The sequence below is a fragment of the Vicia villosa genome, linkage group LG1 (genome assembly GCF_029867415.1).
Source record: "Vicia villosa cultivar HV-30 ecotype Madison, WI linkage group LG1, Vvil1.0, whole genome shotgun sequence".
NCBI lineage: Eukaryota > Viridiplantae > Streptophyta > Magnoliopsida > Fabales > Fabaceae > Vicia > Vicia villosa.
The window spans coordinates 19,426,907-19,448,504 of NC_081180.1; the positions used below are offsets into that span (position 1 = coordinate 19,426,907).

The 21,598-nt window shown below is 33.1% G+C and overlaps 3 protein-coding genes across 3 annotated transcripts; 2 read left to right on the forward strand and 1 right to left on the reverse strand.

The window, feature by feature from the left end:
* The first annotated feature begins 631 nt into the window (after positions 1 to 631).
* LOC131630418 (CBL-interacting serine/threonine-protein kinase 1-like) lies at positions 632 to 6,208 on the forward strand. The gene is made up of 12 exons (XM_058901200.1): positions 632 to 1,065; positions 2,128 to 2,190; positions 3,924 to 3,995; positions 4,077 to 4,184; positions 4,282 to 4,362; positions 4,454 to 4,633; positions 4,720 to 4,932; positions 5,140 to 5,247; positions 5,368 to 5,484; positions 5,594 to 5,656; positions 5,744 to 5,818; positions 5,915 to 6,208. Exons 1-12 carry the CDS (start codon positions 859 to 861, stop codon positions 5,963 to 5,965), a joined length of 1,338 nt encoding a protein of 445 aa, XP_058757183.1. The 5' UTR covers positions 632 to 858; the 3' UTR covers positions 5,966 to 6,208.
* A 308-nt stretch (positions 6,209 to 6,516) lies between these two features.
* On the reverse strand, positions 6,517 to 9,032 carry LOC131630411 (probable GTP diphosphokinase CRSH, chloroplastic). Its single transcript, XM_058901191.1, has 4 exons — positions 8,528 to 9,032; positions 7,433 to 8,365; positions 7,037 to 7,321; positions 6,517 to 6,872 (listed from the first exon to the last, which is right to left on the reverse strand). Exons 1-4 carry the CDS (start codon positions 8,912 to 8,914, stop codon positions 6,735 to 6,737), a joined length of 1,743 nt encoding a protein of 580 aa, XP_058757174.1. The 5' UTR covers positions 8,915 to 9,032; the 3' UTR covers positions 6,517 to 6,734.
* Positions 9,033 to 12,380: 3,348 nt separating this feature from the next.
* LOC131602122 (pentatricopeptide repeat-containing protein At5g66520-like) lies at positions 12,381 to 14,825 on the forward strand. Its single transcript, XM_058874131.1, has one exon. It carries the CDS (start codon positions 12,457 to 12,459, stop codon positions 14,329 to 14,331), a length of 1,875 nt encoding a protein of 624 aa, XP_058730114.1. The 5' UTR covers positions 12,381 to 12,456; the 3' UTR covers positions 14,332 to 14,825.
* Positions 14,826 to 21,598: the final 6,773 nt, after the last annotated feature.

Below are 21,598 nucleotides of genomic sequence, written 5' to 3' on the forward strand. Positions count from 1 at the left end.
AAGAATCGTTGAATACATCTGAAGTTTAGATCATATGTGGTCATCAATAAGATAATTCTTATGCGTTGAGAAGATTCTGAAAGAATTGCAACTCTTTTAAAATGGTCAACCGAAATTACTATGATTGGCCCATAACAAAGACTATTTCAAATTTCAAATAAATGAATTATCCATTTAACAACATTCTCATTTTTTTCTTGCATCACTAGTTTTTGTGTTTTTTTTAGATAAATGATAGAGATTGACTAATATATTTATAAATACCTGTATTTGATAATGCAAGAAATGAGGAACCATATATACTCTATAGGATAGGTTGAATAGTAAATTGTGACGTGTGAGTATTTCTTCTTGTCCTAAATCACACGTTTTCCTTTTCAAATTTTTTAATCACAATTTGGTGTAAAAAGAAATTAAAGACTTTTTATGATACGAATAAAAAACAAAATTTTCCAATGTACATGAATTTATTATTTAAACTACTTAATAATTTAATATCTTTTTAGACTATCAATAAATTACAAATGTTAAATACAATAATTAAAAACAGATAAGTTCATTTATATTAATATATTTTATGTATTTATTTATAAAAAGGTGAATCGACACTGAATTTTGGAAGTATTTATAAGAGTGTGGCTGAAAACTGTGAAGCATAGAGAATGGTGTAGCATTCTCTTTCAATCTCCATCAATTTCATCTCTTCCAATTCACTTCTTCCAAATCAGAAAACTGTTGCTATTTAATTTCCTAACCGTCGTCTTATCTACCATTCTTCTACTGTCACATGTGTTACACATTAAAAAGAGAATAGTATAGCCACGGATTCACCGTCACTACAAAAAGACGACATAAAAAATGGTGATATTGAACCTTGGAAAGAAGCAGATTAAGAAGAAGTTGGAGAATGAAGGAGTGAGAGTTGGGAAATATGAATTGGGTAGGACTCTTGGTGAGGGTAATTTCGGTAAAGTAAAGTTTGCTAAGAACACTGATTCTGGACAACCTTATGCTGTTAAGATTATCGACAAGAACAAGATCGTTGATCTCAATATTACCAACCAGGTTTGTTTCAAATGCATGTTTTTATTTTTCTCTCTCTTTCGTTCTGCTCTTTTTTTTTCATGTTTATTGGAAGGAACTTTTTCTGTTTCCTCTTCAAGATTTTAATCATCATAAAAAATCTACTAATGTTTATGACTCATAGCTCATGTTCATTGAGAAATCCATCTAGTTTTTAATTACATATAATTATACTATTGATTCAAGGATTTGGTTTTACAGCTTCATGTAAAATAGTTCTTGTTTATTTCATTAATTTTTTAGTCACTAAATATTGGTAATTTTAAGAGAATAATTTTCTATTATTTATATGAGTTTTGAGTAAAGTGTAATAAAAATCAAACTTTTTGGTCGATCCATCCGTTACAATTGACTCACATAAACAATTTTTATGGTATCATTTTTTAATAAATATAATTATTTTTTCAATATCAAATTAATTCAAAACAATTTCAAATATATATCTAAAATAATAGAATATAAACTAAAATATTAAAATATTAATTTAATAATTAATATTTTAAATTATCAAAATTAAATAATGACGGATTCATAATAATACTAGGGTCCTATCATTTATCATCCGATCCATCTTCATATTTTATACTCTAATCCAATTATTAAAATGGATTTATTCATGAAATTTGAGGTGAGTTGGAATAGTTATCCAAGTAGTCATCTATGGATTTTGTTGTCATATAAGTGTCAAATGGATGGATTCTCACCTAAAAGTCCCAATATGCAAATGGGTAGATGGTCCAACCTAATACTCCCTTCTTATGACTTATTTGAATTTTTGCGCATTTTAAAGATAATTATAGTTATATTGATATTGATTATAATAATAAATTAAAGTTTATTGATTAAAAATACTTTTATTATTTATAATTAATAAAGTTATTAGTTGAATTAAAATACCATAAATATGGTCAAAGATGTATGAACTTGCCTAGTCTTATTCAATTTATACAATAAGACTAAAAGTATCCAATTAATAGGTGGGTTTGACATATCATATTTTTCGGTTTAAGTATGTAATTTGATAAATGGTTGTGAAAATTGCAGATAAAGAGAGAGATAGCTGCCTTAAAGCTCTTAAGGCATCCCAATGTTGTTAAATTATATGAGGTAATAATTTTGTTATTCTCTACATTTTTTTATAATTAGTAGTTTTTATCATTTAATGGATATTAAAAAAATATAATCATACAAAAGGAAAAAGTTTAAATAACTTTTGAATATTATATTCAATTAAAAAAGATATTTAAAATAATTAAAAATAATAATAATAATAACATCAATAATTTATATTAGTATTGTAAAAAGAAATATAACTTGTTATAAATATTTTTCTTAAAATGGCATATAATAAAAAATATCAAAAATATATTTTTGTAAGAAAGGTAATGCCCATGTGCTCTCACATTAAGATATAGTATGATATAGTGTATTATTCTACACATATCTTTGTCCAAAGTTGTTACAACGGGTTATGGAGGTTGTTTTTATATATATAACATGTTGATATTATTATTTCAATTATTATTTTTTGGTCTAGTTTTATATATTTAATTTATACTCATTTGACAACAACAGCCAGGCTAAGACCCTGAAAATGTCAATGAATGAAAATTTAAAAAGAAGTTAATCCTCAGAATCATTTATTTATTATGTTCTTCCATTTGACAAATTCTGCTGATTATTCTAAGGAATGTTTTGGTTTACACAATCATCCAATGAGTTTAGACAACTCATTATCTCATTCCCACTTATTAATAACAGGGGCGGTGATTAGTCCTCAAACACTATATTATAATTTATTTACATTTTTTACAATTTTATATGCTTTGATATAATTGTTGAAGTTTATTAGTTTTTCTTCTTCCAAATAATCATATTTTTAAAATAAAAAGAAACTCAAATAATTACTCTTCAGAAAATCAAAGTAATCACTTTTCAAAAGAGATGTTGTGTTGCATGCATAGAAATTAAATAGGAGATGCCACACTGCATGACGCATGCACTTAAATTTTAAGAGGAGACGTTGTGACAAATTTTTATTTATTTGAAAATTAATAACTTTGATATTTTTTCTTTGAAATAGTGGTTATTCGAGTTTGAATTTTTTTTAAAAAAAAATGATTATTTAAAAAAATTAATGTATTATGTAACATTAAATTTGAGTATATTATATGATACTTTAATATGATTGAGTATGGGTGATCAAATCAAAAGCAAAGAATCCAGCTAAGCTTGAATAAACGTTTTGTCAAAAAAATGTTGTTTTGTCACATATCAAACCTAGGAACATCCTGTTTGGTGGGAGTCTTGAAACTAATTAATCATTTTTGTTTGCTCATAATGAAACAAAACAGCGTGAGGATAATAAATCAAATCAAATCAAATCACGCTACCAATCCTTTTACTTTGAAACGTACGTTTTTGGATGTCGTGTTTACCACTATATTTTGATGTGCTTCAATACAAATGTAATAATTTCTATGAATTCTGGCTTCCACTGCACTGCACTTTATTATAATCAATCATTCATATTATGGCTCTACTAGGCCCTCTTCATGCACTAATTAGTACATAACCATGTTAGGTTGGTCCCACCACTAGTGTATCAAACAATATTGCTCTACTAGCACCGACCCCTCTAAAAAAACATGTGTCCGTGAAAGTGTCCTTGTCCGAAATTGACATTTACCCTAGTGTAAATTGCTTATCTTTTTCAAATTATTATCGGTATAAATATGTTGGTGTTAATGTCGTGCTTTTTGTGTCTGCGTAAGTTCTCTATATCAACTTGCATTATAATTGATGTTTCTGATTTTATATTATTATGATCATGATCACAGGTCTTGGCTAGTAAAACAAAAATTTGCATGGTACTTGAGTATGTGACTGGACAAGAGTTATTTCACAAAATTGTAAGTAACATTTGCTTCATGGTAATAATGAGTGTGTATGATTCAGTTGATGACATTTAATGATGTTAACTGTATTCATAGGCTTCCAAAGGTAAACTTAATGAAACTGAAGGTAGAAAGTTGTTTCAGCAGTTGATTGATGGTGTGAGTTACTGCCATAGTAAAGGTGTCTTCCATAGAGATATCAAGGTTTTTTCTTTCGACCTGTTTGGATTGATTCATTTGAGCTTGTTTACAGAAGCTGAAATTGCATTACTTACTTGGTGATGCTGTTATCTTTTTGTAGCTTGAGAATGTACTTGTGGATGCGAAAGGAAATCTAAAGATAACTGATTTTGGCCTTAGTGCTTTACCCCAACAATTTGCGGTGAGATATACTTTGAGAGATAAAATAACGGGTTCGTCTATAAAATTTTTGTTATTCGATTATGTGATGTTAACTGTATGAAAAAATTTAGGAAGATGGGTTGTTGCATACAACATGTGGAAGTCCAAACTATGTTGCGCCAGAGATTCTTGCTAATAGGGGATATAATGGTGCATCATCTGATGTATGGTCATGTGGTGTTATCTTGTATGTAGTTCTAACAGGATACCTACCTTTTGATGATAGAAATCTCGCAGTTCTCTATCAGAAGGTATTATTCAGATGTTGTGAATTCTCGTTATAGATAGCTACTAGGCCTATCATAGTAGTTTATGAGATTTGTTCTTAATTTAACAGGTTTCAAAAGGAGATTGTCAGATACCGAAATGGTTATCATCTGGTGCCCAAAATATTATAAAGAGGATTCTTGATCCCAACCCTGAAACCAGAATAACAATGGCGGGGATCAAAGAAGACTTGTGGTTCAAGGAAGGATATAATCAAGCGGATCCTGAGGACGAGGATGAGGATGTATACGTTGACAATCAAGCCTTTTCTGTCAATGAATTGGTATACATTTGAACTAATAATTGCGTGTCCATGACAGTAAATTTGGCAGAATCGAGGTGTGCTACCGTGATTTTGACCAAAATTATACTTTGAAAACTCAACAAAAACACAATGTTATTGTGATTTCTTCAAACTTTCCAAACATGCACTGTATCTGAAATTCAACTTCTTTCGAGTGTCAACTTTGCCTTATTCTCTTGGTCACAGACACATGAAGAAGAAAAAAGGAGTTCAGAATCTCCAATCCGTATCAATGCATTTCAGTTGATAGGGATGTCTTCAAGCCTAGACCTGTCTGGACTTTTTGAGAACGAGGTGAGAATTGAAGTTACTTAGCAGGAAATTTGCATTGTTATATATTTTGAGCACAATTTTCCGCCACTTCCTGAGAAAAACTCACTCATTTTTTCCCGTACTATGTGGTTTGAGTTACAGGATGTATCCGAGAGGAAGATAAGGTTTACAACTAACCTTTCAGACAAAGATCTGATGAAAAAGATTGAAGATTCTATGGTAGAAACGGAATTTAGAGTTCAAAAGAAAAACGGCAAAGTTAGTATTACTGTTGATGTTTAGAAAAGCTTTTTCTATCTATTTGCTTCAAACCTGTATGTAAAGTCATGTTAGTCTAGTTTGACCAATAATTAAATTAACATTTCAGATAAAAGTGATACAAGAAAATAAGGAGCATAAAACCCCTGGCAGCCTCTCGGTGACAATAGAGGTAGTCGATGTAATTGATGTTTGCGACTAAATATCTGCATAGTCTGCACATACTAAGAAACTAACTTTACCTCTTCAACTATAACAGGTTTTTGAAATAAGTTCATCGTTGTATGTAGTAGAAATAAGGAAGTGTTATGGAGATGCATCTGTATATAGACAGGTATTTATACCCTCTCTTTCTCTCTCTCATACACACACACACAAGGTTATCTGAAAAATCAGACCCTGGAGCCTAAATATTTTTCATGTGATGCAGTTATGCAAGAAATTATTAAACAATCTGGGCGTTCCCCAAGGAAAGCACTAGTGAGCTCAGAAGTGAAAAATTTTGGAATGAAATATCAAAATTGTGGCATTCATTGATCTTACCGGTCATTGTGACTTTTCTTCTTCTTATATATAGAAACAAAGATAGTAATATGTTATACAGTAATAGCGTATTAGCGCCAGTTTTGAATATAGCAATCAATTAAACTGTTGAACACTGAACATTTCTATGTAAAAGCTAAGTTTCAATGATCTTGAAATCGGATATGTTTTCTTGCATCAACTACCAATGTTTGCTTTGCTATGCATAGTCGGTCTCAAGCCCAGATAATGTAAAACTTTATTGAATATCCAAGACATGGATCAAAATTTAATTATCAAATAAGGAGAGCCTAAAACTTTGGATAATCAACTAGCATCTCAGAAAAGTTAGGTTGCTCTCTCAGACTATTTAATATGATTGCAATACAAGCAAAATTTTACTTCAACACAGTGAGTGCTTTTGAATACGTTTGATATAACTAGATGCATTAAGTAGCCTTCTGGCACCAATGAGTTTGACAAAATTATAGAACCAAATCAGAGACAATATTTTGATCAATGGAATTTCATTATGCAAATAATTTACATGGAAAATATACCTCTTTACAAATGGCTCTAGCTAAATCAGTATTTTCACTTCCTTTGAGGATAGGCTCGGGGATAAGGGTCTACAGAGGGAGACAGAGAGGTTATCCATGGAAGGCAAATCTCTCACGACAAGTGGAGTTTACAAATGTTTTGTTCATTGTTTGTTTCAATTATATGCATCACTGGCTCACAAGCCTGTTTCCAAACTCCTTATTAAAAACCTGAATTAAACCACTTTCATCTGCCATATGAAGCTTCTCATCCAGTATTTTCTTGTACTCGTCATCTCTATCCTCTAAACTTCGCACCATCTCAACCTACAAAACCAGGTGCCACTAGAGTTACAACTCATGATACAGGAGATCCATTCAGCTATAATCAGATAACTGGTTCACTAAGAAATTATGTAGCTATAATTTCAGAAGTAGAACAGCAAAGGGAAAATCAAACATCAGATAAACTTGACAAGACATCAAATCACCTGTTTTTGGAACATATGGAATTCATCAGAGCTGAGGGAGCCATCACTGTTCGCGTCAAGGAGCAGCATCATGTCGTGTGCATCTTCTCCTGGTGCACCAAGCTCCTCTATGACCTCTGTAAGTTCCTCAATGCTTATTTTACCATCTCCATTCTTGTCAAGAAGGCGAAATACTCTATCCCTCTGATCAAACCCGACCCCTTTATGATTTGCATTTGGAAAATCTTTAAGGCGCAAAGCAGCCAGTTCAGCTGCCGCAACCATGATCGTCTTCAGACGCTTTGCCTAACAAGAAAACAAAACAATAAATGTCAATTCCCTTCTGTCTTTTTTAGGAGTTAAATCTGTGGCGCGCATAGTTTATGTATATTTGTAATTTAAAAAGACAACACTAACCTCCTCAGGATCCGTAAGACCGGCCTTGTATAACGAATGAGATGCCACTCCACCAACAGCTAACCTATCCATTTCGGTTGTTCTTATTTGTATTTCCATCAAGGGTCTAGTCCTCCCAATGTCACTTACATCCACCGCCATATGCAAACTTTCGTATCCATTCCCTTTTGGCCTAGCAATATAATCTTTAGTCCGAGAAGGGATTTCTTTCCACATAGATTGAATGATCTCATGAGCTCTATAGCACGCTCTTTTCCCATCTTCTAATGCATTACTTCCAGGCTTAGGATTCAACACCACTCGTAGCCCAAGCACGTCATTCACATCTTCTGGCCTTCGCCCATCCTTCAAGAGCTTCTTCATCGTGCTGTAACGACTTTTATATCGACCTTTAACCGAGATATCCTCCACCAATTCCGTGAGCAAGGTATCATTTTTTAACGACTGAAGCAGTTTATCCATGTATACGTCAATAATCGATATACCTCCAGTCTCCTGACTTCTTAACCACGTATCCACATAAAGATACGAATAAGGAAACAAATACCGAAACGAAAGATCCTCCAATTCAAGCGATAAGTAGTTAGTTCCCACAGCATAAGCAAGCGGAGCATATATCTTCATAACTTGCAAAGAAAGTATCTGCTGCTGATACCTCGGAAGATGACCAATATGCCTCATCATATCAAGCTTCAAAACCAAATCCAAAATCAAAGCCCTGATATCATAGTAAGTTAAACAAAACTTTCTCAAAGTAGCAGCATTCTCATCATCCAGAATATCTACTCTAGACGCAAAGCTGTCAACACGCAAACTCTCGTGCACCAAATGCGCCGTGGAAGAACCTATCTGATTCCGAATTTCATGCAGACTTAACCCGCGCACTTCCAACACTTCTCTCAGTATTCCAGCTGATATAACTTCTGCATCCATCTGCAATCACATTTACTATAAACAAACAATAAACAGCAATGAAATTACGATTACGACACTTCTCTCCGAGTTCTCTTAGAATCAATCATGAATGCAAATTCAACGATCTAAACATGTCAAATGGATAGAAGTAAGAGTGAGTGAGGAAGAGGAAGAGTGTACCTGAAGATCAGCTAGAAGAACAGCAATGGATAAGGCTTTGGAGAGAGGGGAACGACCATCAGGAGTAAGAGGGGAAGCTTGAAGAACGGGAATAGATAGTTTCAGTGATTTGAAGAGAAGACCGGAGGAACTTGTGGACAGCACCTTCATCCTCTCTGTCAAGTCGTTGAAAGCACCGACGAGTTTTATGACCATTTTTTCTCCGCCGGGGAGTTCTACTGTGCATGCTTTCGGGGAGGAGCAGCGGAGGGCGGTGAGGCGGGTGGTGGTTCGGGTGGGGAAGAAGAGGGAGAGGAGGCGTTGGTGAGTGGTGGTGGTGGTGGTGGTTTTGGATAGGAAGTGGTGGCGAGTGGGGAAATCGGAAGCGTGTAAGTGTAATAGCTCCATTGTGAATGAATGAAATGTTTGAGTTTTGTTTGTTCTTGGTGGTGGTGACAAGAAGAGGAAGAAACAGACACTAATGTTTGTGGATGAAACTTGATCTTGTCGTTGCGGTTTCTTATTCAATTCTTATTGGTTGTGTCTTTTTCTACTGGGCCATACTTTGATTGCTTATTTAAACTAACTTGGAAAAAAAATTCAACTGATTAGGGGAATTCTTATCCTATTCACTCAAAGAAGTTTCCAACCAATTGAAATGTGACAAACATACACGGAAGATGTGCAACTTTTTCCTAGTGATTCCTTATCCCACTTTAAGATTTTGAAGTTTATGTAAGATAATAAAATGTTGTGTTTTTTCATTGGAGATAGAATATACATCAGTCAATTGTTTAATTATGGTATAAACATTACAGTAAAATAATTATGACTAAATATATCAATAATTAGTGGAATATCCGTGTCGCACGGGTACTAGTGTTGTATGCGTATTGTTTTTTAGAATGAAATAAAAAAATATTTAACTCTAAGAAAATGTAAAGTTTAATTCCAAATAAAAGTTAGGTGGAAAAGCATTTTGTATATATTAAATTACAATTAGGTAAAATAAAAAGTATTTGTGATAATATAATCGCAACTTAGCAATTGAGAACTTAGCAATTGAGAAAGTGTACTCCAAAGAAACTACTAAAAAATATATAATTGTAGGACTCAAAATGTTAATCTAAAAGAAATCGTTATTAATTTATGAAATGATCTTTTAAATGACAAATGCTTAAACTGATTCAAAAATCATCAAAGAGAATACGAGGAAGCCCTTTGGTGAAGATGTCTGCAATCTGATGCATGGAGGAAACATGAAGGACGTGTGCATGACCACAAGCTACCTTTTTCTGAACAAAATGAATGTCCATCTCAATATGCTTGGTACGCTGATGCTGCACATGATTACCAGATAGATAGATGACACTGAAATTGTCACAATGCACCAAGATGGCCTGAGGAATGGGAAAATGGAGCGTTAGTAAAAGATTGTGAATCTAACGTGATTCGAAGACAACAATGGCAACACCTTTATATTCTACTTCAACACTAGAACGATAGAGAGTGGGTTGTCATTTGGAAGACCAATAGATAAGATTTTCTTAGAGAAAAACACAATACTCAGATTTAGAGCGTCCACCCCAACCAGCGTTTAAGTAGGAGATAAGCTTTGTAATGAGGGATGGTTATAAATGTAATCTAAAGTGTATGATACCTTGAACATAATGCAGAATGCGCTTGAGAACAAGCATGTGTCTCGTGCTAGGTGCATGCAAGTGAAGGCAAATTTGCTGAATCGCATAAGATATGTCTGGTCTAGTGAACGTGAGGTACTATAAAACGCCTACAAGACTTTGATATAGGGAGGGATCCTCATAAGGCGTGTCGAATGAGGTGTTAAGTTTCTACTTGATATCAATAGGAGTGGCTGATGGTTTGTAGGATGCCATGCCAACACGTTCGATGATCTTTGAAGCATAGGTGCTTTGACTTAGAAAGATGCCACCAAAGTGAATAGAGACATCAATACCCAATAAGTAACTAAGGGGGGCTCAGGTCCTTCATCACAAACTCAGATGCTAAAATTGACATAATTGGGTTGCGAAGGGCATGAGTAGAGGTAATAAGGATGATGTCATCCACATAAAGAATGTAATACCCTAAACCTCCCACATAAAATTATCATGGAATTTTATTAAACATAATATAACCGCTCAGGGTGTCACACAAGAAACATATAACCTGCTCCGTAACACGGGTTACAACAGAGTAATGTAATATACACATTTGTATTTGGGATGTTTACACGACATTCAACTCCTCTGATATGTATCACGTACTCATATAATAAGGCATTTAAAACCTATTATTGCATACTCACCCAAATGGTTAAGGTGTCATCGCAGCGGAATCATTACTAAAGAAATTAACAACAATATTACAACTCATAATATTTATTCTCATAAATGTTAACTTCACAACATAAGCAAAAGGAATTGGTAACAGTCAACTCAAAACAACTTAGAAATCTCAACAACGTAAATAGTATTTAACTCCAACATAAACGACATAAGAATCAATTCAAGGGTCTACCCTTAACCCGATGTTACATGATCAAAGCAAGGCACCACTAGTCAAAGCAATAAATTAAAGAAGTAAATCCAAAAGCTATCTTCTACTTACTTCAGCAATGCTACTCCTGAGTATCTGTACGATGCTCGTGTAAAGGCAACATTCAAACATAAGGGGTGAGAAACCACATTCAATAATAATAGGCATACATTGCAAGGTAAGATAACTTACACATCGCATACTCTTACACAATCTCAATCACAGTAGCTTAAATGTATTCTCACACAAACTCATCAATCACACCTCATTCACATACCAATTACACACAACATCAATATCATGTGTATTTATCTCATTATGCAACTCATACTAAAAATGCAACTCCATGTAACTTTATGCATATGCATTTATATCAATATGGATTAATGTAACGGTCTATAGAGGGTGGATAGACCCTTTAAAAAAATTCTAAAATTCGATCGATTCTCCAAAATGGATTATCAGTGGTTTTTCAAAAATGCACGCGGAAGGTTTAAAGAAAAAATGTGAAGATTATACTTTTATTGGAATTTGATCACGTTAACACACAATCAATCACAAATACCAAAGATGGTTTAAGATGATACACAAAAGGTAATCAATTAATCCAGTTGTATATTCCACAAGGTGTGTTTATATAACGATTCAATATCAATGGATTCTAACCTCAACAGTTTCTCATAATTTAATCACCACTAAAACTCGATTAGGTATCAATTTTAACAAAACATAAACTTACGTGGAAATCCTGGCACTGCCACCTCACGATCTTCTTTACCCCCCTCACTAGTAGAGTTTTTGCCTTTCGTGGAAATCGAATCCTGTACCCTGTACCCCATAAAATTATTATGCACCTAGTTTTAGTTCCTGTTATTAAACCGATTTGTATTTTTGAATGATTATTTTACAGACATATTTAGAATGTTATAAAAAGTTCCCTCGAAAAAAAAACGAAATCAAAATTTGATTTCTAAGTCGAGATTTGTATTACTTTTATCATTATCTTTTGAAATTTAAAAAATTCTATAATTTAGTAAAGAAATATTTAATAGTATTCTAAACACGTATGAAAAAAATATTCAAAAATTTAAAAATATAAGGATAATTAAACAATTTTAAAAATTTAAAAAATAGCATAAACTAAAACTACGTGCATAATAATTTTGTGGGGAATAAAACATATCATTTTTTTAATAAAGACTAAAAACAAAATTTGATAATTTTATTATAGAAATCAAAAAGATACTTAACCTTTTATAAATTAAAAAAAAAAAAAAACTAAATTTGAATATCAACACTAGGAGACTTTTTTATTTTGATTTGAGCATTGGCTAAGGTTGTGGAAAAACCAGAGGTAACAAACCGAAGAGAAACAAGAAAGGTGCAATTTAAGAATGAGTAACAGTTTTTATTGTCAGGTGCAACCACCTTCCTATGTGACGGCGGCGCCGATTCTCCGTGCGGTGGAGACTTGTTCCACCATGGCGGAACTCAAACAACACCACTCTCTCATCCTCCGCCTTGGTCTCTCCACCGACAACCACGCCATGTCTCGCATTATCAACTTCTGCTCCAAACACCACCAATTCCACTACGCTCTCAAAGTCTTCAACACAGTTCCAAATCCAGATACCTTTCTCTACAACACCCTTTTCAAATCCCATTTCAATTCTCTTTCCCAATCGCAAACACAAACACAAACACCCTTCAATGTGTTTCTCTTCTATTCCCACATGCTCCATCAATCACTCACCCCTAACTCCTTCACATTCCCCACTCTCATAAGGTCTTGTTCCTTTTACAAGCAAGTCAAACAGCTTCATGCCCATGTTATTAAATTCAGATTTGGTTCTGATGTGTTTGCTCTTAACAACTTGATTCATGTTTACTTTAGTTTTGGTTCTTTGGTGGATGCTAGGAAGGTGTTTGATAAAATGCCTGAACGGAATATCGTGTCTTGGACTACTGTCATTTCTGGGTACTCTAACTGTGGGCAGGTGGACGAGGCTTTTCGTGTTTTTGAACTTATGTCTGATAAGAAATCAGCTTCTTGGAATGCTATGATTGCGTGTTTTGTACAGAAAAATCGTTTTAAGGAGGCGTTTGATTTGTTTAACAGGATGAGAGTGGAGAAGGTTGAGGTGGATAAGTTTGTGGCTGCTAGTATGGTTTCGGCGTGTACGGGGTTAGGAGCTTTGGAGCAGGGGAAGTGGATACATGGATATATTGAGAGGAGTGGGATTGAGATGGATTCCAAGCTTGCTACGACCATAATTGATATGTATTGTAAGTGTGGTTGTTTGGAGAAGGCGTTTCGAGTGTTTAATGGATTGCCTAGAAAAGGAGTTTCGTCTTGGAATTGTATGATCGGAGGGCTTGCGTTGCACGGGAAAGGAGAGGATGCAATCAGGCTTTTTGGGGAGATGGAAAGAGAAATGGTTGTTCCTGATGCCATTACTTTTGTTAATGTTCTAACTGCGTGTGCTCATTCTGGATTGGTTGAGGAAGGGCGTTATTACTTTCGTTACATGACAGAGGTTCATGGTGTTGAGCCGGCTAAGGAGCATTATGGTTGCATGGTTGATTTGCTTGCTAGGGCTGGAAGGCTAGATGAAGCAAAAGAGGTATTGGATGAGATGCCGATGAGTCCCGATGCTAGTGTATTGGGTGCACTTCTCGGAGCTTGTAAAATCCATGGGAAGTTTGAGTTAGGAGAGTCGGTAGGGAAGAGAGTGGTTGAACTAGAGCCCGGTAACAGTGGACGTTATGTAATGCTGGCTAATATATATGCTAGTAGTGGTAAATGGAAACACGTCGCTGGTGTGAGGAAATTGATGGATGATAGGGGAGTAAAGAAGGAACCGGGGTTTTCCATGATTGAAATGGAGGGCATTGTCAATGAATTTGTTGCTGGGGGACGGGATCACCCTCTAGCTAAAGAAATATATGCCAAAGTTAATGAGATGTTGGAATCAATCAAGTTGGTTGGTTATGTTCCTGACCCTGATGGTGTTTTGCATGATCTACTTGAGGAGGAAACAGAAAATCCATTATTCTACCATAGTGAAAAACTTGCAATTTGTTATGGTTTATTAAAGACTAAACGAGGAGAAACCCTTCGAATCACCAAGAATCTAAGGGTTTGTAAAGATTGTCACCAAGCATGTAAACTGATTTCGAAGGTTTATGACCGGAATATAATAGTAAGAGATAGGAACCGTTTCCACCATTTTAGTAATGGAGAATGTTCTTGTAAAGACTACTGGTGATTGATATTGCAATTAGTTACCAGATTCTTTTTGTATAAATCCTTTGGCAAAACGGTGCCCTCACCCTTCAGAAAATAGAACTCAAACAGGGAGAGTAAAATAATGTTATGGAAAATGAAAAAGAAATACAATAGAAAGAAAAAGGAGGCCAAAGGGTGTGTGTGAAAGAAAGTGGAGTATGAGAATATAATAAGAACTATTATACCAAAAGCAACCTGCTTATAACATTAACATATGTCTGTGTATCTAATCTTTAGTGTCCATATTTATGTAATGTATCTAAGCTTTAGTGTCCATATGTATGTATATACTTATGTAGAAGGGTATATAATAAGCTTAAAATGTATGTACAGAAACATGTACACATTATAGTGTAATGGTCGTTGGACGCCTTTTGTTAGCCTAAAATTACTTGATCGTTTCTGTGCTCCATAATCTACTATCTAGCTATTAATAGAAGATGCCACAATTCTACCCAAAATACCCTTCACTCTTTTAAAATTTACAAAGCAAAAACGACATATGAGTATTTACATAAAGATCAATATAATTACACTCTCTATTCAATAAAATGTTGACACTTGGCAATACAAAACCACTTTCTCATTTCAAATTATATTTTCTCTCTTTTTTCAAATTAAATTAATTATATCTTTCACTCTCTCTATTAAACACTCTACACACTTTATAATTTCATTTTAATTTTTTTCTCCCTCAATTTTCTTTTTCCTTTTTTATTTTTCTAACCATAAATAAATTAATAAATTAAATCTTTTTTAATAGAACGAAGAGGAACACGTAAAAATTTACTCAACCTAAAACATAATTATTTTATGATTATTAAAAAATTATTCATTATTATTAAAAATATATATTTTTTTTTTCAAATGTCAAAATGTCTATTTACTAACGGACCAATATCAACAAAATATATTTTTTATTTTAATTAACAATTATCTTTATTTAAGACACAAAATTCTTATTTTCAAATGTCAAAATATTATTTTTTTTCACGGGACATTATCAACAAAATACCTTTTTTATTTTAATTAACTATTGTCTTTATTTGAGACACAATTTTTATTTTTAAATGTCAAAATTTTTAATTTTATTACGAGCACTATCAACATGATATCTATTTTATTTTGATTAACAATTATATATAAATACACAAATGAATGACAATTATATATATGTTAATTTGCACTTTGCACTTATTCATTAACTTACTCATTGTAACTTTGCAATTGTCTATATTGTTATGGAACACAACAAATTAGATTCAAGCAATAAAATATATATATAAATGTTAATTTGCACTTGATAAAGTGACACTAGACACAATCGGTTAGATCTAGATAAAAATCTATATACATAAATTGACCCTTTTAATGATAAAATATTTTAAATATTAATATGTATTCTAATCTTTTCATTCCGATATGATTGAAGAACCGACTGATTCTTACTCTCAACATAATTTGTTAATTAGTAGGTGTTAAATTATCACTCATTTGCACTTGTCTTTAATGTTGAAAATCTGAATTAAATACTTTATGAAGTGTTATGGAACACAACCAATTAGATTCAAGCAGTTAAACATACATAAACATAACTTTAAAGAGAAGGGATCATTTGACACCGGTGTCAAAGTATTAATTTTGACACCAAATCCTATCCGTCTATTATTATTAATCTAAAGGTTAAAATACATTCACTTATAACTAATACATGAATTTTTTAAGGAAATATATCATAACCTTTGAATTGTTAAGAATAAAGGGGTATAGGATTTGGTGTCAAAATTAATACTTTGACACCGGTGTCAAATGATCCCCTCCCAATCTTAAATTTATAGTCTAATTTTACACTACTAAATAATTTTTACCCGTGAGGACGCACGGGTATATTACTAGTTTGGTGAGAAAATGTTTTTCCACTTTGGAATACATCGGTACATATTAATAATTTATTAGGCGTTTAAACTTCAAAAGCTAATATTTTAGTTTCTAACCAATGTTTTTTAGAGGGACTACATACACTCTAGAAAATGAACTCTTTGATAGAAAAATGTACTAAATTGAACTTTCAGCTGGATGTCGTCTATACTTGGCTGCCACTTCCTCCTTTCCTTGTTTTTTTAAGGATATGATAGACAAAATGCATAATAGAGTATATTAGTTTTATTTTTATGATAAAAGTATTTTGATTTTTTTTAAAATATCTAAAATTTTGAAGAAAACATGAGAAGAAATAGAAAGTCAGTCGTCGAAGTTGACGACATAAACTTCTTGTTTGTATGTTGATGATTCTTCAAAAGGAGAAGTTGCATCTAGAAAGACACTCTAATGCCAAAGTAAGGTATAGGTGTATGCAGATAACAAATAAGTGAATTGAGGATTGAATGATCATATTTGAGGTGAATTCCCATTTAATGTGATTGGTGACATATTTGAATCCAAAGACACACTCTGGTTCCGTTGAAGTATCAAGTTAAAGTCAAATTTGTTTTATCGTATTCTAAAGGACTTTGTGTTGTTCAACAATTATTGTGTTTCTAAATTAGGGGTTTCAAGATTTGTTTGTTTCTTAAAAAGAAAGCAATAAAATTACCGAAAGAACATGTAAATGAAATTGCTGAGATTAGACTCGTTAACTGTTTTCTAATGTATTCTTGTTCCGGACTGGACTGACATGCGTATTGAAAATAACCCAATAAGAATATGGACCCACGATAAAGGAGAACGTTAGATTTGATCAACAACCTTAAACAACATTAGATCAAGACCAAGAGATATACATACACGGAGAATAAAGTACCCTAGAGGAAATGATCATAGAAGCTCATAAACAAGTTAAGTGTTGCCCTAACGAAATATGTAGTCAAGGTGAGTGAATTACAAGCCCATAAAAACCTAAAACCGACCTATAAAAGCGGAGGCAAATGCCAAATCAAAGTACATACTTTTTAAACCTAAAATATGTTACACTAGAGACTCCAAACACAATAGAGGTAAATTGTGTGTGTTTGAAAAATAATATCCAATTAAAAATATCTGATAAATGAATAGAAAATAAATTTGTAGACAGCGAAAATAAATGAATAGCTGAAATAAAAAGATATAAGGGATAAGAGAATTGCACCAAAGATTTATAGAGATTCAGCTTAATCACTTGCCTTACTCATCTCTCCAAGAATTTCTTCTTGAGAGTTGCCACTATAGGTGTGAGATTTTCATAGGTTATGCCCACAAACCTTTTTACAAATAGATTGGATTTTACACTGGTTATCCTTTAAACCAAATACAAGATTTTATACCATGCTAATCTAAGAACCAAGAGAGAGAGATTTTACTCCAGACGCAACTTACAAACCAAATAATTTTTTTGATGGACAATCTCACAAACCAAATGTGAACTTTTACACCAAACGAAACTTACAAATCAAACAGAGGTTTTCATGAACAATGTCATGAACCAAATGAGAGCATTTACTGGCTAAGCTTTCAGACCAAACAATGACTTCCCATAAAGGATATTAAATGAGAGATAAAATCCTCTTGTGCAAATTACAATAATGTCCCATGCACATAATACACAAGAAATTCCTTACTGACCGTTTTCACTCTTAACGCAATAACGTTAGTGAAAGAAAGAAATGAGAAGGAAAGGAATAGAGAGTGATAAAGTATGTCAAAATACGTTTTCTAGTGTGTTTTGAAAGTAAGGACAACCATCTATTTATAGGTGAAAATCTGGCCCAAAAAGAAAAACTACCCATGGGCTTTTAAAGCTCATAATTGATTGTGTAGTGGGGTTAATCCATTATGTGCTTCACAAAAACAACAATCCTTTATCCCTAAAAAGGAAAAACTTACAACGACTAGAGTTTTAATGATTAGGAGTATTCTTAATCGATTAAGAAGCTTAATGTGTTGCTCTAATCAATTGGCTAAAGGCCTTAATTGATTATACGGTGTATATAAGCCTCCTAAATGTTTAGGAACATGCTTGATCAATATTACAAGCACCTTGATGGTTTCTCCAATAGATTTAAGGAGTTTTATCAAATAGAGAGGTTAATAACACTTTAGGTGAGCGTGTGCATTGCCTTAGTAATTTAATAATTACTCTAATATCTACTACAAGACTTTAATCATTCAGATATGAACCAAACAAATTTTCACATTTTCTCTCTTTTACAAACTTTAAAGCTTCATAATTCATTGCTTGATACATCAATGATTTGGCACTTTATCTGGTACTTGAGTGAAGATCATTAGGGATTCTATCGAAAAGAGTTTGACATCAGGTGTTGTCCTTAAGTGATTGGCTTTGGCATCTTGATCTCCCAAGCATAAGAACTTGATAATAACTTCAAATGAAGACTTCACCTTATAGTGTAGTCATCGGAGGATGAAGAAGTCAGAATCTACGTAGTTGTTAGGTTAGTTGTCTTTATGGAATGATGTAAGGTCACCTTTGAGCGATAAAAATATGCTTGCTCACACAATGGAGACTTAAAGATTGTTTTTTGTTCGCATTTAAGGGAGGAGATATATTATTTTTTGAAAATGCCTTCATTTTTTGTTAAGTTAGTGAAAAATGATATTTGTTTGATTAGCTATTTTAAGAAGGAAATGTTATCGTTATTTTTTTTATTAATGAGAAAATAAGTTTAGATTGAAAAGGATTTTTTTTTTAATATTGTAAATAAAAAAAATATTTTAGATGTTTTATGTTTTTATTAAGAAAATTAACTAAATTAAATTACTATAATTAATTAAATTAATCCTTATCCCATTCTCTGGATATTTATGAAGACACAACCTATAGCGTGGAATATGCATATAGCCGAGCACTATCCCCTACCCGACAAACATGAAATTCAGCCGAGAACTGCATGTAGGCAAAAACCGAGTACTTAATCGGAGATCGAGTTATGAGTTGTTACTAGAGCATCTAGAGGTCGGAAGCCGGGATGACGGCCCATTGATGGAGTCGGTCATGCATAATGAATGAGAATGTTACAAGTATTTATGGGCAGTAATAAAACGTTACGAAGCTGATTAATGGTCATTAGACCATGAATATTGCTATAAAAAGAGGCTTCTAGCAGAGGGATAAGCAAAACACTTCTCTTAAAACAAAGTGCATCGCTCACTGCTTCCAAGTCCTCAAAACTCAATACAATAACATTCAGTTTCTCAGCTTTCCTTATCTTAGAGGACAAGGTTCACCATATTTAGTTTTTTACACAAGAACAATCTTAATTTAAAAACAAAACCTAATAAACCTTAAAAAGTTATTTACTTAATAACTAAAAATAAATAAATAAAACAAGTTAATATAAATAAACAAAATTATGAAACAACACTAATAATAATAATAAAAAAAAAATTAAAGACTAAGGATGTAAATATTTTTGTTTTCATAATCAGGGTGTGTGAATAGGAATTGGGCATGGTTTAATGGGCCCACTAACCCAGACGCTGGTCAATAGTCCAAGGAAGAGAGTCAGAGGTTGACTCTTCTCGGAAGTGCTTGATTTTGATCTAAGAAATCATATAAGAACTCATCACAAGTGTTAGATTGACATACTTATCATGGTAAGATGAAAGGATGGTTGAGATTAAGATTCAGCCAAAAACTTAGATGAAGTGACTTAAACTAATACAATGCATGAACTCATTACAGACAAGGTAAGTCAAACAGTCAGATGTAATTGGTGAGGCAGATTTAAGGTATGACAATAGTAAAGACAATAACACAATAACATAATAACTTATTTACCCAGTTTGATCAAATGATCTACTCTATGAGAAGAGTAGATATTCGATTCAGTGTATTTTCAAGAGTTGTTACAAAAGATTACAAATGGGTTACAAGAAAACAGTCACCCAAGTTTCTAAGAACAAGCTCTATTTTTTACACAAGTGTTTTCCAATCTCTCCAACTCGCTCTATATGAAACACAAGTTCAAAGTGTTTAGAAGTATATCTCAATCCTCCTTAGATATCTCTAAGAATTTCCTAAATTTCAAAAGCATACTCTTCTAAATTTACACTGTCTCTCTAAGATTACCAATAGGATTTTCAAAACCTTCTCATTATCTTTAACTCTAAAATTCTAAAGGTTGTGATCACAAGAATACAAGAAATACATATTTATAACCGTTGAAACCCAACAGATCCATAACTAGCCAGCCACAACACAACCCATTAACGAATGAACTGACTGACCAAAACAAAGAAACCCAAAACATAGGAATTTGAAAAATCCGAACAAGATGATCGAAAATCCAAACTGTTGCCGCCGAGCCCAAGTATCGACTGTTAGACCACTGTTGTGCGACACTTTAGTTTGTCGTCGCCGTCTGACACTCATGTCAGCCGCAAAAACCGTGGTTTTGGAGCTGTCGTCTTTTGCTGCTTCAGACCACCAAGTGTCATTGCCATCCCTTCCGCCGCTTTCGACATCGACAATCAACATCTTCCGTCACCACTACGACTCTGGTGTCACCTTCAACTGATTTCTAATTTCCAACGTCTGCCTTCCGCTAGTGTTGACCACTTCCGCGAAAACCTCCTACCTTACCTTCCATCGATCTCCTAACTGCTTTTTACAATTTGTTAGTTTTTATAAAGTCAAAATATACTTTCTTTTATTTTTATTGCCTGATATTTTAAGACATGGTTCAAATGTTCAATACTTATTAGTTACGGTTGTTAGGGCTAATGTTGGATTCCCCTTTATTGAGACATATTTCCTAAATCATATAATAAGATACTGTAAATATTACTAATAAGATACTCATGAAGAATATTGAGTTCTATGTTTCTCTTTACTTCTCTTAGCTGCAAGTTAAGCATTAGGGAGGAGTAGGAATTTAGGATTCAACAACTTTAGAGTCAATACATCGTAGAAAGGTGGTGAGAGCGGCAGGTAGGTACACCATTCCATTTCCCTTTTGAATTGACAACTCATTCCACTTCAACGTTTTCTATTTCTTTTGTTTTATTTCTCGTCTATCTACTAGTACTATATTCATCCCAAATTCCCAATCATTTCAAACTCAACAATGGATTCAACCCATTCCTTCCTTCCCCGCATCATTTTGCGCATGCTTTTAAGTACCACATAATGTTTAATACTAAAGTTATTTAACATTTGAAAACAAAAAGAAATAGTGTCACTTAGCCTAACCAACTATTGATTGATGAGGGAAATGAAACTCTCAAACAACTTAGAGATCTTGTTTTAATTT

Bases quoted from the DNA above. Each gene is read 5' to 3' on its own strand.
- LOC131630418 (XM_058901200.1), top strand. From the start codon at position 859: ATGGTGATATTGAACCTTGGAAAGAAGCAGATTAAGAAGAAGTTGGAG. The intron at 4,185-4,281 runs GTTTTTTCTTTC...ATCTTTTTGTAG, and splicing joins TCTTCCATAGAGATATCAAG to CTTGAGAATGTACTTGTGGA. The intron at 4,363-4,453 runs GTGAGATATACT...GAAAAAATTTAG, and splicing joins CTTTACCCCAACAATTTGCG to GAAGATGGGTTGTTGCATAC.
- LOC131630411 (XM_058901191.1), bottom strand. From the start codon at position 8,914: ATGGAGCTATTACACTTACACGCTTCCGATTTCCCCACTCGCCACCAC. The intron at 7,322-7,432 runs GTTAGTGTTGTC...TTTTCTTGTTAG, and splicing joins GTCTTACGGATCCTGAGGAG to GCAAAGCGTCTGAAGACGAT. The intron at 6,873-7,036 runs GTGATTTGATGT...CTGGTTTTGTAG, and splicing joins TCCATATGTTCCAAAAACAG to GTTGAGATGGTGCGAAGTTT.
- LOC131602122 (XM_058874131.1), top strand. From the start codon at position 12,457: ATGAGTAACAGTTTTTATTGTCAGGTGCAACCACCTTCCTATGTGACG.